Below are 16,005 nucleotides of genomic sequence, written 5' to 3' on the forward strand. Positions count from 1 at the left end.
GGGTGGAACCATAAATATGTAAATAAATTTAATTATTTCTGGAGAAAATTGCTAGATTAATGATAGTTTATGTATTATGAAGCCAGAAAATGTTAATTTATAGCAACTACAGAATGTAATTTACATTTCTAGGGGGGTGGGGGGGGGGGGGTGTGTATCTATCTATCTATCCTTCCTGCCATTGGGGGACACTGCGACAATTGGGTATAGTAGGTGAATCTGGAGTAAAGGCACTAAAACACCCAAACATTTTGAGTGGCTAGCTCCTCCCTTACTATGCTCCTCCCTTACTATGCTCCTCCCTTACTATGCTCCTCCCATCTGGAGTATATTCAGTTTTAGAGTAGGGAAATTTTTTTTAGTGGGCTTTTGCTCTGTGTTTTATCTTTTTAATGTTTTTCACTTTTTCTTTTAGGTTTAATTATTTTTACATTTTTACTGATCAGGGACACCTCCCCAGGGGTGAAATGCCTGTCTGGTGCTTTCACCCTGGTTCCATAATGGTCGGAGATTGGCCGTCAGGCTTCTCTTTCCCCTGCAGCCTGCCAGATTCTTTTCAATGTAGCGTGCTTCTGTCATAGCTGCCGCCGCACTGCTACCACGGAGCTCCGGTAGCTGTCGATGCGTCTCCTTGGGCCCTCTCTGCTGGGCTTTGTTTATACGAACATGGCTCCAGATGGGAGGGGTATAGTAGGGGTGGAGATCGCCACTCTAAATGAGTGTTAAAGTGCCTTTACTCCTGATCCACCTTCTATATCCCATTGTCACAGTGTCCTCCAATGGATGCAGAGAAACAGTGAGTAACAAATCCTTATATTTATAACTTTCCAGATTCTGCATCTCGCGTCATTCAAAATCAGCCGTTTCCCGGACCCCAGCTGGATAAACGAGGTCCTTCCAACGAGCCTAGACAGCAACTAGGTCCCGGATCCATAAGACCTGGAGGTATCTATTAATGGAGCATTATATGAAAATGACACGTTTTATTAAGAGTATATATATATATATTAACTTTTCTCGCTAAATAAAATAAGAATTTCACCTTGTCTGGTGCTTTGTATAAAATGTATCACCTGGTAAAGATATTTTAGGTCTAGTTGCATTAATGGCCATTTCCAAGCATCCATTTGTCCAGTGACCAATTCATGCCTATTCCAACAAATAAGCCTGCTGTATAGTTTACATGCCACTGGATGGCACTGTAATAGAGGCGGGTAGTATTCCTGTTGTATATGCCACTTTGTGGGCTTTACAATGAGACCGGTCAGAATGGTTAAAATAATGTTACTTTGTATTTTTGTTTTGATTTGTACAACATAAGAGGTTGTTCTATTAAAGTTGTTGTTTGCCTTACAGGTCCTGATACCCGTTCCAGCCAGCATCAGCAATTTCCTGGCTCGCAGCTTGTTAGCAAAGACCCTTTGAATGTACCGAGACCATCATTTGGGCCAGGACCAGACAGATTTCCAGGTATTCTCTATCATTGTAACTTTAAAATAATTTTTATTCTGCCGAAGCTGCGATGCAGGTGGCAGGGTGACCTTGGGCGGATTAGTGACAAGGCATGGGATATGGTGTTGTGTAGCCCGAAAGAGGTCACTGCATCCGTCAAATTTCACCAGGTTCAGTTTTTTCTGCTGCACAGAGCGTATCTTACTCCTCTTCGGCTTTCTAAATTTAATAGAGGTCAGGTGGTTTTGTGTGGGAGTGAGAAAGGGAACTTTTGGCATATGCTCTGGGAGTTTCCATTGGTTTCATGCTTTTGGGAAGAGGTGGAGGATTGTATTAAATGATTGGAGGTGGGAGTGTCTCCCTTGACGCCAAAACTATGTATATTTGGTTTAGGCTTGAACAAAAACACCCATAGACTTATTAGACTGCTCATTAATACGTTTCTTATGTTGGCAAAAGTGGTCATAGCTAGGAAGTGGATGGCACCTGAAGGCCCGACTCTGAGTAGCTGGATTGACCTTGTTAACGATACAGTCGGCCATGAGAGGTTCATGTACACCAGTAGGAACCTAGTGGATAAATATGAAATAATATGGTACAGGTGGAGGATATCCCCATATGTTACAGAAGGATTGAGGGAGATGGAGCTCTCCTAATGCAATGCTCGGGGCAGACATCCAGCCGCCTACTTTGTTATTAAGGTCAACGATTGTATTTTATATTATTAATATTGTGTTACTATCTCATTGTATCTCGAGACTTTGGATGATGCGCATACCCTGGTTTGAAAAGCTGAATATCAATGCATTTTGACTCTACTGTGCATGAATATTTGACACTGCCTGTGTCACTGTGTGGGTTGTAGTTGTTGTTTTAGCCTATTGTTTTGGGCTTTTTTGCTGTTAAAAAAAAAAAAAGTTCAAAAATGCAATAAAATTTTACCTGATTTAAAAAATAAAATAAATAAATATATATATTCACTCTAAAATACTGCTGTAGGCACTGAAAGGCTGTGGAAATGTCCGACACTAATAAAATGATCCCATTAACCCATAAACATATGTAGTAGAATATATGGGCTGAATGCACATAGAATAACTATTTTCCTTCAGACAAGGGGGACACAGACTGACAATGGGGATTAAGCGCCACACATAGGAGGCAGAGCACTTGAGCAAAGCTGAAAAGGCCCTTCCCAGCCAAGGAATTCGGTTCTTTAAGTACCCTCAGTTTAAAGGTTTAGGCCACTGCTTTGTCGCATGTTTTCTTATTTTCTGGTAGTCTTCAGTCCGGTCCTCCTTCACACATGTATTATGGATAACGTAGGGGAAATTCTGTGGTCACTCTCTCCACCTTCTACTGCTGACAATGGCCATTCCTCTTTATCTCTTGCTCACTTCCCTCAATTGTTCCCGTATGGTTATAGGGTTTAGAAAGATGTCAGGGAGTTGCCATCAGAGGCTCCCCTGTCCCCTTCGGCCACATTGACAATAGCTGGTCGGCACCTCCTCCGTGTGCTCTTGGTGTCCACGTGGTCACAGATCTCTTCATTGACTTATCATTATATGCAGTAGCTGGTCGGCACCCTATGTGCTCTCCACCTTTCACTCCTTGGGAGATTCTTGGTAGGTGCTCTTGTCGACCCCCATGGTTACAGATTCCCTTATTGACTTCTAATATCCTTATATTTCTTATTATGGAGTATGTTTTCCCATATAATTTTTAATGTTTTGTAATTCACACATCTTAGTTAGTGTACATTTGTTGAGTTTATTGGGTGAGGGCCTATCATGAAAAATACAATTCTGACTGTGGAACATTGAATGACAATGATATGTCTATTGTGTGTAAAGCAGAACAGAAACTAGCAAAAATGTGTTACTTTATAGAATATTTAGCCATTTTTCCCAGCCCCCAGAACAATAACCAAGGTCCTTTTAAAGAAGGCAATACATATATTTTAGCCTGTGCCTCTACTCAGTGTATCGAATCGCCTTTTTGAATAGATCGGCTCTACAGTTCATTTCATGTACATAAATATCTTTATGTGATATCAGCAGTGAGTACAAAACAGCCACAACAATTGCCGGGCTCCCAGGTTAATCAGAAGGCGCCCATGATGGAACCAAGAACATCTGTTGGGCCACCTATGAACAGACCTCAAGGTAATAATGTTTCATTTTCTTCTCTATTATGAATGTGTTGATTACCAAGCCCCAATTTCCCCAGCCTTGCTTCATGTTATGGAGACGGCTCAGACCTAAAAGTCTCATGGTTGGATCATCAGCTACAAGATATCCAACTTGACACCTTCCCGGTGGATGGTCTTCCTGGGGTTGCTGTTCGACATCTGTCAGCAGAATGTGTTCTTTCCAGAGACTAGTAAATTTCCTATCGGCTCACAGACTGGTCTCTGTTCCTTTTTGCATGAGAACCTTAGGAAAGTTGCTCTTTAACTTTGAGGTAGTGCAATCTGCATGGGTCCACTTGAGATGAGCGTTCCAGATCAAGGTAAGGTGCATCCGTCACTCTTCTGGTGGCTGAGGGGGGACAAAGTCAACAGGTTTAGCCCATTTAACATCTGGGGTTGGAAACAGGTGACAACAGGTGCAAGCTGCGCGACTGGGGGGCTGTCACTCTTAAGTGCTTCAGGGCCGTTGGACTCCAGAGTGATCAATGCCCTCAATAAATATTCTGGAACTCAGAGTGGTTTTCAACACTCATATCAGAGGACACCAGTTCTTGCAAGGAAGGGATGTAAAGATCTAGTCACACAATCATCAGGGAAGCACCATAATCATCCTGGCCATGAGAGAAAGTAGCAGGATCATGCGGAATGTTCTCACCGTCGCAGGAGTTTCCGTCCATGGATTTTAAAACTGGGATGCAAATTTTCTCAGCAAGCAGAATGGTCTTCTTGTTTTATAAACTGGACTTGGCTTGTATTCACCTTTCCCTCCACCTCTCCAAAGATACAGCAGCAGCTCTCATCTCTGTTTCATTTGCATATGTCTATGGCATTATAGTTTGCTAAATTTATGATACATTTTAATTCATAGCAAGTCTAAAACTTACTTTATTTTTCTAGGGCCTATGACAATCTCTCTATTTATTACTTTCCAGATTCCGCATCACGCTTCAGTCAAAATCAGCAGTTTTCCGTCCCTCAGCTGGCTAAACAAGGACTTTTCGGCGAGCTTAGAAAGCCATTCGGTCCCGGAGCTGTGAGACCTGGAGGTATTTATTATTTATGGGGCATTGTATGGGGATAACACAATTTTATTAAATGTATACATTAACTTTACTCATTGAAGAAAATAAGAAATTCCCTTTGTCTGGGATATGCTTTGTATAAAAGTTATTGCCTGGTAATGATATTTTCTGTGTTAATTATATATCTAATTGCGCTAATGTTTCTCGCCGTCTTTCAGCATGCTTACTTACCATTTCTCAGGCATCCACTGGGGGGACACTGGTTACAGTTTAGGATCCAGGTGTGCAGGCATTTAAAGGCTTTCTTAATAGTTGTCTGTAGCTACTACCCCTCTATACCATCTATCCTTTTAGGCCTTCAGTTTAAATTAAATGCACAATATGGCACTGAATATTTTGAGCATTGGGCTGCTTGGCAGCATTTTGTACCTTTTTATTTTTGTTTCTTTTATTCTTCTTTTATCTGGCTCTGGTGCCGCCTCGGCGGTCTCCGGAGTTTGCAGCTGTTCGTTTTGCAGCGCACAGCACGGACAAGCCATTGGCATGACCGGTGTTCTTCCCAGTCCATAGTATATATAGTCCATATATATTTGTATAAGTAATGTGACTGGGCCTCAGTATAATGAAGGTAAGCCTACAAAGGTCCATGTTTGAGCTCATATCCTGAACTGGGAAGCTCAATGCATTGTATCGGAAATGCCCTAAATGTTGTGAGTATCTGATGCTGTGGGCTTGGTGGCTGATAATTGTGTGGAGCTAATTAAATTATGTTCATTTTATAGAATCTGACCCTCGTTACAACCAAAATACACTGTTATTGGGCTCCAGGTTTGGTGGTAGTGAACGCACCGATGAGCCTAGACCACCAGGAACAGGCCAACTTGAAGGTATTTTCATGTTTTACCACTGTATATTGTGTGTTTCTAAATGCAACAATCACATTTTGTATTTGCCTGATCTCGCTGTTTTGTTGCACCTTTTTACTGTCATCTTAAATGAGTAAACTTCAGAAAATGTCTTTTCTTGTCCCATTTCTTCTGTGTATGTCCCTGGCAGGATTGGGGGAGACCAAAAAGAGGGAGCTATAATATGTAGCGGAGGAAATATATACTTATGTTACATCTTGTTATTGATATACAACCGAGACCTCTGCTCATCATCTTCACAGTGGAGGGACCATTTCCAAAGTGCTATCTCTGTGAAGTAAGGGAATTTAGCACAGGTTTTATTTAAAGTAGATAACCCTTTACGCTCCACCCTCAGTAGACAAAAAATAGGTTCCTCCTCCCACTATTTAACACCTGGATAGTGCCAATCTTTAAGTTCCCAAGTGCTAATGGGCCCAGGGCTCTAAAGATCATTTCAGAAAACATACGGACACGCAGAGCATTTTATTTGGTGAAGTAACAGGAAGTTGGGCACTTCCACCAGATTTATACATTTTTGGAAATGTCCCTTCACATTGTTTACCCATTTTTATTTACGAATGGTTTCTTCGCACAAGTGGCTTTCATCAGTTAGGTCCGATTCTGCGCGCCACCTGAAATGTGGTGGGGAGGATCCTACTGTTTTAGAGCTCATAAAACATATTTCTCTTTCTTGTCATTGGGGGACACTGCAACAATGGCTTATAGTCGATCTGTAGTAAAGGCACTTCAACACCCAATCATTTTGTGTGGCTAGCTCCTCCCCTACTATGCCCCTCCCATTCCCATAGGAGCCATCTTCAGTTTTAGTAATGTGTCCTCTGGAGTAGGATATTTTTTCTATGGACGGCTCGTGCAGTACAACAGCTTTGGAGCATGCAGCCAACATAGGTCTCCATGCTTAAAAGTGCAGCCTCGGCAGATGTCGGGTAACGGGCCAGAGGAGGGCAGTGATTAAGAAGGGGATACTGGTCTTCCAAGACTACAGGGTCCATGGGAAAGTCCTTGCAACACAATTCTTGTGCCAAATGTATCACTAAATTATGTTGTGAACAGTCTGACACGGAGGCACAGTGTGCATCGTGTGAGGAGGAGTTCCGTGAACATTTTTCATCCACGACTGCACCGGCCTCCTTGAAGGAACTGGCTTGGGCTAAGTCACTGGCGTCATCAATAGCGAAACTTGCTTGGGTAATGTCTGAATTCAAAGAGGTAGATGACTCTTCTCATTCTCTAACCACACCACACATTTCGCCTTCACAGCCTGTACCATCCACTAGCAGGGCTTCCCTGGCTGAGGCAGGTTTCTCATTGCCAGAGCTTGGGCGGACTCAGCTAGAGTCAAAGGCTGCTTCCTCATTGGAACACCTTCTTACTACCCCCCATAGGCCATCGGGCAAGCGTTACAGCCGATGTAAGTGTTAATTAGAACCACTGCTACTTCAGGGCATGGTGAGGTTTCACTCCGGGATGCTACTTATAATAAGTGTCACTTTCTTGTTCGTTCTGCATATATGGCGGCCGGCAGTTTGTTTAGACCAAGCATGTCTACAGCTTGGGTCATTGAAGCCCTTCAAACCTAGGCGGAACAGCTGGCTAAGTGTCTGCAGGAACACAGGCCTAGGTGGTGTTGGTGTTGGCTGAACATATTCAAGAAGCGTTTGACTTTTTAGGTCTGGCATCTTGGATGTGGTTTTCGTTAACTCTGCTCTCATTATTGCAGCCAGGTGTTTTCTGTGGCTGCGCTCTTGGTCGCGTTATGTGGACTCAAAGCGCATGCTGCAGTCTTTGCCGTTGTGTTACTCTGGTTCAGAACTGGGCCAAATCATTCGCGTAACCACGGGTGGTTGTTAGTGGTGCTAAAGCGAAGCAACCTAGATTTCAGGCTTTTTTTCCTTTTGGTCCATCAAGGACAGCTCCCTCCAGAGGACAGTCTTCTTCCTTCAGGTGGGGAACTTAGCAGAATCTGGGCTCCCAAACCATCAGACATGACCATGGCATGACTGGATAACCCGTCACGATTCTATGGGAGGGGCCTGTCTGCTGAGATTTCAAGATCATTGGTGAGCTTCGACTTTAGATGCCTGGGTTTGAAGAATTAGGCTATGTCATAGACACTGTAAACTTTCTCCCACGCAGATTCTTCACCACAAGTCTGCACTCGTTTGGCCTCAAAAGGCTGGCTTTCCAGGGGGCTATCTAGAAGCATCTGGTCTCAAACATGGTTGTTCCTTACCCATCTTTGGAAAGAGGTTTGGGGTTATACAACAACCTCTTTCTGGTCCCAAAGAGGGAGATCTAGTTTAAACCGATATTGAAGCTCATAACTCTCAACATGCGGTTTTGGGGTTTCAGATGGAGTCGTTGCGATCTGCGATCGCAGGCATGGAACATGAGGAGTTCCTGGCACCCTTACATATCAAAGATGCTTAACTGCATGTCCCCATATGGGAAGGGCATCAGTGTCTCCTTCCCTTTGCGGTCTGAGTAAGGGTAAAGCTCCACCCCAAAGGTTTTGACAAAAATGATGGCTGTCATGGTCGGTAGTTGGCACTCTCGGGGCATCACTGATGTGCCTTATTTGGAGGACCTGTTGTTAAAGGTGCAGACAAAATGTATCCTCCTCCAGCACATTCAACGAACTGTTCAGTTTCTGGAATCTCATGGCTAGTTTCTAAATCTCCCCAAGTCGTCTTTGATTCCTGCTCAACGGATGCAGTTCTTGGGCCTCGACTGCGACACAGTGTGTCCAGAAGGTGTTTCTCCCAGAGTACAAAATGCTTTCGCTTCAAAACAAGACTAGGTACCATCTGGCCAAATTGGAAGTGTTCCTTCTCTGTTGCGTAAAATGGCTAGTGACCATGGTGTCGGTGTTCAAAGTCACTCCCTCATGCTAGTTGACTAGAGCACATCTGGTCAAGGGTCAGTCCTAACAAACTTAGGAGTAGACCTTGGTTACTACAAACACCAGTCTGTCCTATTGGGGCGCGGTCATCGATCGCCTCTAGTCTCCACAGAAGTCCTACTTGTCCATCAATGTTCTTGGAACTTCGAGCACTCTTTCAGGGTCAAAGGGTTCTGACCAGCCAGCTCCTGAAGGTCCAGTCTGACAACTCTATAGTAGTAACCTACCTAAACCATCAAGGAGGAACGTACAGTGCCATGGCGATGCAGGAGGCTTCGCAGATCATGGCCAAAGCGGAACGGCATGTTCCAGTGATATCGGAAATCTTCATCCTGGGGGTGGAGCACTGGGAGGCTGATAACCTCAGCCGCAACAGGATCCACCTGGTTAAATGTTCCCTTCACGCAGAGTTCTTTGCTTTTCAGGTTCAATGTTCGGGGTTAGCTAAAGATCAATCTCATGGCGTCTCTTCTTAACTTAAAGGTCCATCTCTTCTGCACGAAGTCCAGAGATCCGGCGGCAGAGTACACAGATGTCATGACGATCCCATGGCGGTTTCTTCTGGTATACCTCTTTTCTCAGTTCCTGTTGCTCCCATGGGTAATCGAGAAAACCAAACGAGAATGGGTACCTGCCATTCTGGTCATTGCCCGCGCAGTCTTAAATTCAGAAGTACAGAATTCTAAACCATATTCATGACCGAAGGTTTATTCTTGTGGTAAAATCTGTGGAAAATAAGATGTTTATGGTTTATTCACGTAAAATCCTTCTCCAGTTTGTCTGTTATTCCTACCTGTCTCTGTAGAAGGTTCTTTGAAAAATCCTTAATTGTTGCTAATCAGAACTGAAACAATCTTTTCTTGTATTTTACTGGTGTTAAGTATAGATATATTAGACGCTTAAGCAAAAATCTTTTGGGGTTGAAAACCTTTCGTCAATATGAAAATTGTATTTTCTAGAACCTGGATCTCGCTTTAAACAAAGCCAATCTATTCCTGGACTCCAGTTTGACAACCAAGGATCCTTTTATGAGCCAAGACAACCTGCCGGACTAGGAGCAGGCAGACGTGAAGGTAATATATAGTTTGTTTCCTAGTATCTCCAGCTGTGATACTTTCTGAGTATACTCCCCTTTCATTATATTATTGCTAGATTCTAAGCTCACTTCTAATTTATATGTGTCATGATGTTCTCACTGTGAAATTGTAATGTTTAGGGTTGTGACATAGGCTGTCCAGGGGAACGGGGGGGGGGGGGAGCGGTCTGGGGTCAGCAAGAGGTTTTAAAAATTAAAGTCTAGGTGAATGCTTTCTCTTTTCAATAGAAACTGTCTGTTTTCAGGATCTGTGCAGTTGCATTCAGCGGTGATATAGTGACATACTCGTTTTATACGTCATTATTGTGTCAATTTTATTTTTTCCTCTCATTCCCTTTACCTCTCCTCCTTTTCCTAGTTTCCTCTCTTCCTTTCCTTGCTTTGTCCTTGTCCCAACTGTTCCCTTGTTCATCCTCTCCCTTGTATTGCTCTTTTGGCCCCCCCTTCCCTCGGTGTTCTGTTGCACCATAAGCGCGCCGGTGTTCCCCTCCCACCAGCTCACTGGGGCCTCCTCCTCTTCCCCTCCTGTTGCGCTGACCTAAACCTCTCCCCTCTGTGCGCTTATGTGTTGGTGGCCTCTTTGCTCCCACCTCCAAGGTGAACCTTTCTAATAACGTCAGGCCTGCAGAGGCCGATCCAAATTGGTTTGTCCAAGCGCCCCTTTTCCTTCACTCCCTGTGGATGGTTTAACCATCCACTTCATTCTGTTCCCATTTGGCCTTTGAGAATATTATTTATCGGCAAGTTATAAATCCTGTTATCTAGTTACTTTTATATTTCTTTGTACTTCCATGTGTACCATATTTTATGTTTTTTTCCCATACACTATGTTATTTCTCCTCCATTTTCTACTTTATTCACTATTTTATTCTTTAGATTTTAGTCTAGATAAACCTAAGTAATGTGACTGGGCCTCAGTATAATGAAGGCAAGCCTACAAAGGTCCATGTTTGAGCTCATATCCTGAACTGGGAAGCTCACAGCATTGTATCGGGAATGCCCTAAATGTTCTGATTATCTGATACTGTGGGCTTGGCGACTGCTAATTGTGTGGAGCTAATTAAATTATGTTAATTTTATAGAATCTGACCCTCGTTACAACCAAAATACTCAGTTATCGGGCTCCAGGTTTGGTGGTAGTGAACTCACCGATGAGCCTAGACCACCAGGAACAGACCAACTTGAAGGTATTTTCATGTTTTACCACTGTATATTGTGTGTTTCTAAAGACAACAATCACACCCCACCCCCAGTAGTTGTGTCAACTACTGGGGGTGGGGTGTGATTGTGCCAGTAGTTGTGGGTGTTGGTTTTAAACATATGATTCTTTTCCCACTAACAATCAAGAATTGGTGTGAGGGATTCTGGGCTGCTTTTAAGTTCTCCATTTAGAGCAGGGACTGATGTGAGTTCTCTGTACAGCGCTGCGGAATCAGTGGCGTTCTATAAATAAATGGTGATGATGATGATGATGATTGCCAGGAAAGGACTCGATGAATATGAGGAGGATGCTTTTTCAATATCAATGTATTTACTTCACTATCCTATTCACCATATTGCATACAAAGTCCTTCTCTTTACCCCTTAAAGCAAACCATCCCTATATTCATATAAACTATAAATATATAATCGGATTTCCTTTCTATGTTACATACTTCCAGTGCTCTCCCTCACGCATTAAACCTTTCCCTCTGACCGCTCCTTACCTCTGGAACGCCGTCCCTATTCAAATGCATGAAACTCTGTTACAAATCTAAATTTAATTCTTAAATCCTGGATCACTAGCACTGTTGTACACTTGGCAATTGTGCCTTCTCTTCTCCCTTGCTATGTCCGTCTTTTCATCATATTGCGATCTCCTCATGTTAGGAACCTCTTTCCTATTGTTTTATCTTGTTCACAAATTTTTAAAAGGATAATGTGCAAGGAATGGAAGTGTTCCTTTACCATAATCCTGTCACCAAATTGTGTTGGTAAAGGTTGAATCCATACTTTTGAATTCAAAAAAATATTCATGACCGAAAGTTTATTCTGGTGTAAAATCTGTGGAAAATAAGATGTTTATGGTTTTTTCGCTTAAAATCCTTCTTGAATTTGTCCGTTATTCCTACCTGTCTCTGAAGAAGGTTCTTTGAAAAATCTTTAATTGTTGCTAATCAGAACTAAAACTATCTTTCTTGTATTTAGTTGGCATTAAGAATAGATCTATAAGATGCTTTAACAAATATCTTTTGGGGCTGAAAACCTTTCGTGAATATAAAATTTTTATTTCCCAGATCCTGGATTTCGCTATAAACAAAGCCAATCGATTCCTGGACCCCAGTTTGATAACCAAGGATCCTTTTATGAGCCAAGACAACCTGTCGGACTAGGAGCAGGCAGACGTGAAGGTAATATATAGTTTGTTTCTTAGTATCTCCAGCTGTCATACTGCAGTGATATTTTCTGTGTACGCTCTCCTTTCATTATAGAGAATTGCTATGTTATTTATTGTTATTCCATTACCTGATTTATCATTTGTTTATGTTGCGCCATAAGCGTGACGCTGCTCCCCCTTCCCAGAGTCTCATCAAGGGCTCCTCCACTTCCCCTCCATTTGCGCTGACTCCCCTTCTCCCCTTCCTGCGTTTGTTTGATGGCAGCCTTATTATGGTCCCACCTCCAAGGTGACCCTTTCTAGTTATGTCGGGCCTGCAGATGGCGATCCTACCCATGCCCGCCTCACTATTTTGCACGATGGAGGTCACTTGGTGTCCCCTATCCACCACCGCTAGCATAATTAGGCTCTCCTAGCCTCTTTTCAACCAATTTCCTTACCCCCCAACTGCAGAGAACTGGTTGTAGTCATCTCCCACCCACCCTCCCTGTCCACCACTATTTTCCCCCACAGCTATGGCCAGCAATTTTGCCCACTTAATATTTACCCTCGCTTCTTCCATGAGCACCCTCTATGAAGTGGGTTATGTGACCCCTCCCATGCCCGGGTTACTCAGTGTTCCTAGCATCCCACGAGTGCTCTGGCTCACCCTGCTACCTCTGGTCCAGACTCGGTTGTCCTCCCCCCGCTATGCTCCCCATGCCCTTCCATGGTTCCTGGATGCTTTGCCGGTCAGCAAGGCTTGTAAAGGATAGGCTAGAGTTAGTTGGATCACAGAAGACAATAAGAGTACTTTGGACAAGAATCTGTTGTCTAATCCGACAAACTGGTGGAGGAGTCAACATGTGATCAATATGAAGTGTGTTTATATTCTATGGCTTACTTCTGGGCCTTCAGGCTGAACGACTTGGTGGCATCGGCTAAATTTTTCTCAGACACTGCGACGTTGTTCCATAATGTAGTCATGAATGATCGTAGCTTGGTTTGTAAGGGGTGCTGTGTTACCTTTCTCAGAGGGCTAACAGAGCAGTTTGCCCGGTACCTTTAATACAAGAATATTGGAAAGTAAGGTCACCTATTGGGCTTAGCTGAGTCATAGGAACGGGGATCCCCACACCAAATATCAGTTCTGACCAGTTTTTAAAAGGTGTCTCTGGAAGTTGGGCCTTAACCAGGGGCACTATGGTTCTCGTTCTTTCAGAATAGGCGTTGCAACGGAAGCTGCTGAGGTTTGCTGGTTGGTGGAAGTTATTAAAATATAGGGGTAGGTGGAAGTTTAGTTGTTATAGAAAATTCATAAGGACTCAAAGCAAGCATTGATACTTGCGCCACTCTTTGTTGGGCTGACCCGTGGCGCAAGTTGCTTGCCACTATTGTGGGAGCATGGCGGGATTTGCCTAATTTTTCCTCAGAAAAAAAGGGGCCTGATTGGCTGGTGGCCCCTTTGAGTTTTCGTTTTAAGCTATTACCTCAATATGGGTCACTTCTTTCCATCTTCCCATGCTAAATCTGCTTTGTTTAGAGGGCTTCTGATGTATGTTTTTTTTGGTGGTTTTTTATGTGGACTGTTATACAAATGTGTGATACCTCCTTGTTGCAGGTGGTCGCCACGGTTCCCAGGAAGTGTGGATTGTTGGGGACTCATACGTATATTGGGCGAGCAAGAGCCCTTCAACACAGAACTCGTCCATTTTCCCAGGAGCTAAGAATGTCCGGTGGTTGGGATTTAGGGATATGGAATGGTCTGCCCTAATTACAACTCTGCTTCTCGCTGAAGATAAATTTGGGGTTCCTGATGTGTTAATCGTTCATTTAGGCGGGAATGATCTAGGGCAGCTGAAGGGTATTTGTATTATTTTGAAAATTAAGGAAGATTTAAACAGAATCATATCAATCTGGCCTAGCACCCGGTTAATCTGGTCGGACATTATTCCCAGGAGGGTGTGGCAGTGTATCGGTAAAGACAGTCATATTGATAGTGCCCGTCATAAGGTAAATTCGGCCGTTAAAAAATTTGTGTTGGAACACGGAGGTGCTGTGGTGGACCACCCCATGATTAAGTATAAGGATTCACATTTGTACAAGCCAGATGGTGTGCTCCTCACGGATACAGGTCTGGATATTTTTATCGCTCGGCTGTATAGAAGTCTTGCTGAGCTGTGAAGTGTCACTGTGGGTTGGCGGGCTGTAGTTTTTAGTTCTGAGACCTAGCTGTGGCGGGTAAACCTGCCAATCAGCGGCCATGACGCATCGTTTAGTGGTGGAGCACTGTTCCTCAAAATTATTGTTGGTAACACTTCCACTCTGGGGAAGATATAGGGCACCGTGGACCCCAGCTACTGAGCCTTAGTAAGGGGAGGTGGGTCTTCACAACCCAGAGGTGTCAGGGGCGTTCTGTTGCTCCTTTTGGATGTTCGTAATGGTAGCTGATTGGCTTATGCTTTCTTCGCCACCACTGATTTCATTTAATTCAATAAATCTGTGACCTTTCTCCACCAAACAAGTCTCCTGTGTTGTTATTTCTTTGATAGGGATTGTGAACGGTTGTCAGGTTGCATAATGCAAACGGGAATTTGGACCAACCTGCTAGACAGCTTCGGGTAACTGAGGACTTTATTGGCCTGAAAGCGTATTATCGCCTAGGTTGTTGGAAATCCTGCATTTTCATCATGTACAAGTTAATGTATTGTGTTTTGACAGTGGCTGCCCAATCACAGAGGAAGAGGGGGGGGCGGGGTTTGGGTCAACAAGAGGTTATATAAATTAATGTCAAACAAGTTAAATTAAATATATCTGTGGCCTTTCTCCACCAAGCAAGTCTCCTGTGTTATTTCTTATGTGAACGGGTTGTCAGGGAGCATAATGCAAAGTGGACTTTGGATCAACCACTTGACTGCTTCACAATGTGTAAGCTCATTGTACTTTTCCCCATGTCATTAGAGGAGCTCTTTTGGAAATGTTTTACCATTGGGTGGTGGGGGGGGGGGGAGAGACCGCGAACAGCCAGCTGCATGGTGAAGGAAGGCGAATTATGTCGATAACCATTATATGAGCAGCAGAATGGAAGTAAGAGGGTTTCGGTCCGTAGTTCTTCAAACTTACCTACATGCAGGAGTTTATTGAGATGAAATACTCTGCCCTGTGTTTAATAATCTAATGCTCTCATTGGTTGGTTGGTCACACACACACCATATCTTGCAGGTCCGTCTGTCTCCAGTTTTAAAAAATGAATGAAATACGGTATCTGACCCTAGTCAAACACCCCTTAAATGAATATTGTGGCTAAAAATGGGTAAATCACTTTAATAGGTTGTGTATTTCTAACCTGAGTAATGAAATAATCTAGCTTAATACCTGAAATCACAGAAGTGATTATACTTGCGTATCCACCATGGTTACTTTCCCTCTATAAGCTGATTGGCGGTTTTTCTGTAACTGAACAGGTACACAGTGACTGATAGGCTTGCATGCTTGGCCTGTAGAAATGAACTGTCTGGACTAGAAGATTGAAGATTCTTACACATTGATGTCACAGTAGCTCAAATGAAAGCATTCTCAGCTTTTTTTTTTTGTCTGTATCAGACCTCGTTAGTACAGTGTCCTAAAATGTGGAAGGAACTTCAGCTGTTGGCTAAGCATTGAATAATATGTTTTCTCTTCATGCTCATTTAAGCAAACAGAATGATAAAGTAACCATATCTTTAGTTAAATATTTATATTTACAATGTCATTAAAAATTTCATTTTTGCAAAAATCTCAGTTCTCCATGAGGGGAGGGACCCCACACTTTCCGACAGCTACAGACCAGTCTCCCTCCTTAATGTGGATTTGAAAATATTTTCAAACATTCCGGCCAATAGATTCAATATTTGGATCCCCAGATCAGTTCAGGTTCCATCAAGGCCGTCAGGCCCTAGATCTTACACCAGACGAGTAGTTGACCTGATCATCACAAAAGGCCCCCTTTCTCCTCATGGTGTTTGACGCCGAAAAAGAAGTTGACCGCATTATTTGGTCCTTCATGATGCGGGTCCTG

The 16,005-nt window shown here is 43.3% G+C and overlaps 1 protein-coding gene across 6 annotated transcripts in view; it reads left to right on the forward strand.

The window, feature by feature from the left end:
* Positions 1-14,472, forward strand: part of LOC142108171 (uncharacterized) — a 76,534-nt gene extending 62,062 nt beyond the window's left edge. For 5 of the 6 annotated variants that reach the window (XM_075191784.1, XM_075191788.1, XM_075191789.1 and 2 more), the window contains 9 exons: positions 832-945; positions 1,357-1,470; positions 3,510-3,617; positions 4,576-4,689; positions 5,448-5,552; positions 9,456-9,569; positions 10,675-10,779; positions 11,869-11,982; positions 13,570-14,472. In XM_075191784.1, coding sequence (XP_075047885.1) covers positions 832-945; positions 1,357-1,470; positions 3,510-3,617; positions 4,576-4,689; positions 5,448-5,552; positions 9,456-9,569; positions 10,675-10,779; positions 11,869-11,982; positions 13,570-14,132 — 1,451 coding nt within the window. In that variant the 3' untranslated portion in view covers positions 14,133-14,472. The remainder of the gene's footprint in view (positions 1-831; positions 946-1,356; positions 1,471-3,509; positions 3,618-4,575; positions 4,690-5,447; positions 5,553-9,455; positions 9,570-10,674; positions 10,780-11,868; positions 11,983-13,569) is intronic. The other variant, XM_075191785.1, reaches the window with a different exon arrangement.
* The last annotated feature ends 1,533 nt before the right edge of the window (positions 14,473-16,005 follow it).

The sequence above is a fragment of the Mixophyes fleayi genome, chromosome 12 (genome assembly GCF_038048845.1).
Source record: "Mixophyes fleayi isolate aMixFle1 chromosome 12, aMixFle1.hap1, whole genome shotgun sequence".
Lineage (NCBI taxonomy): Eukaryota > Metazoa > Chordata > Amphibia > Anura > Limnodynastidae > Mixophyes > Mixophyes fleayi.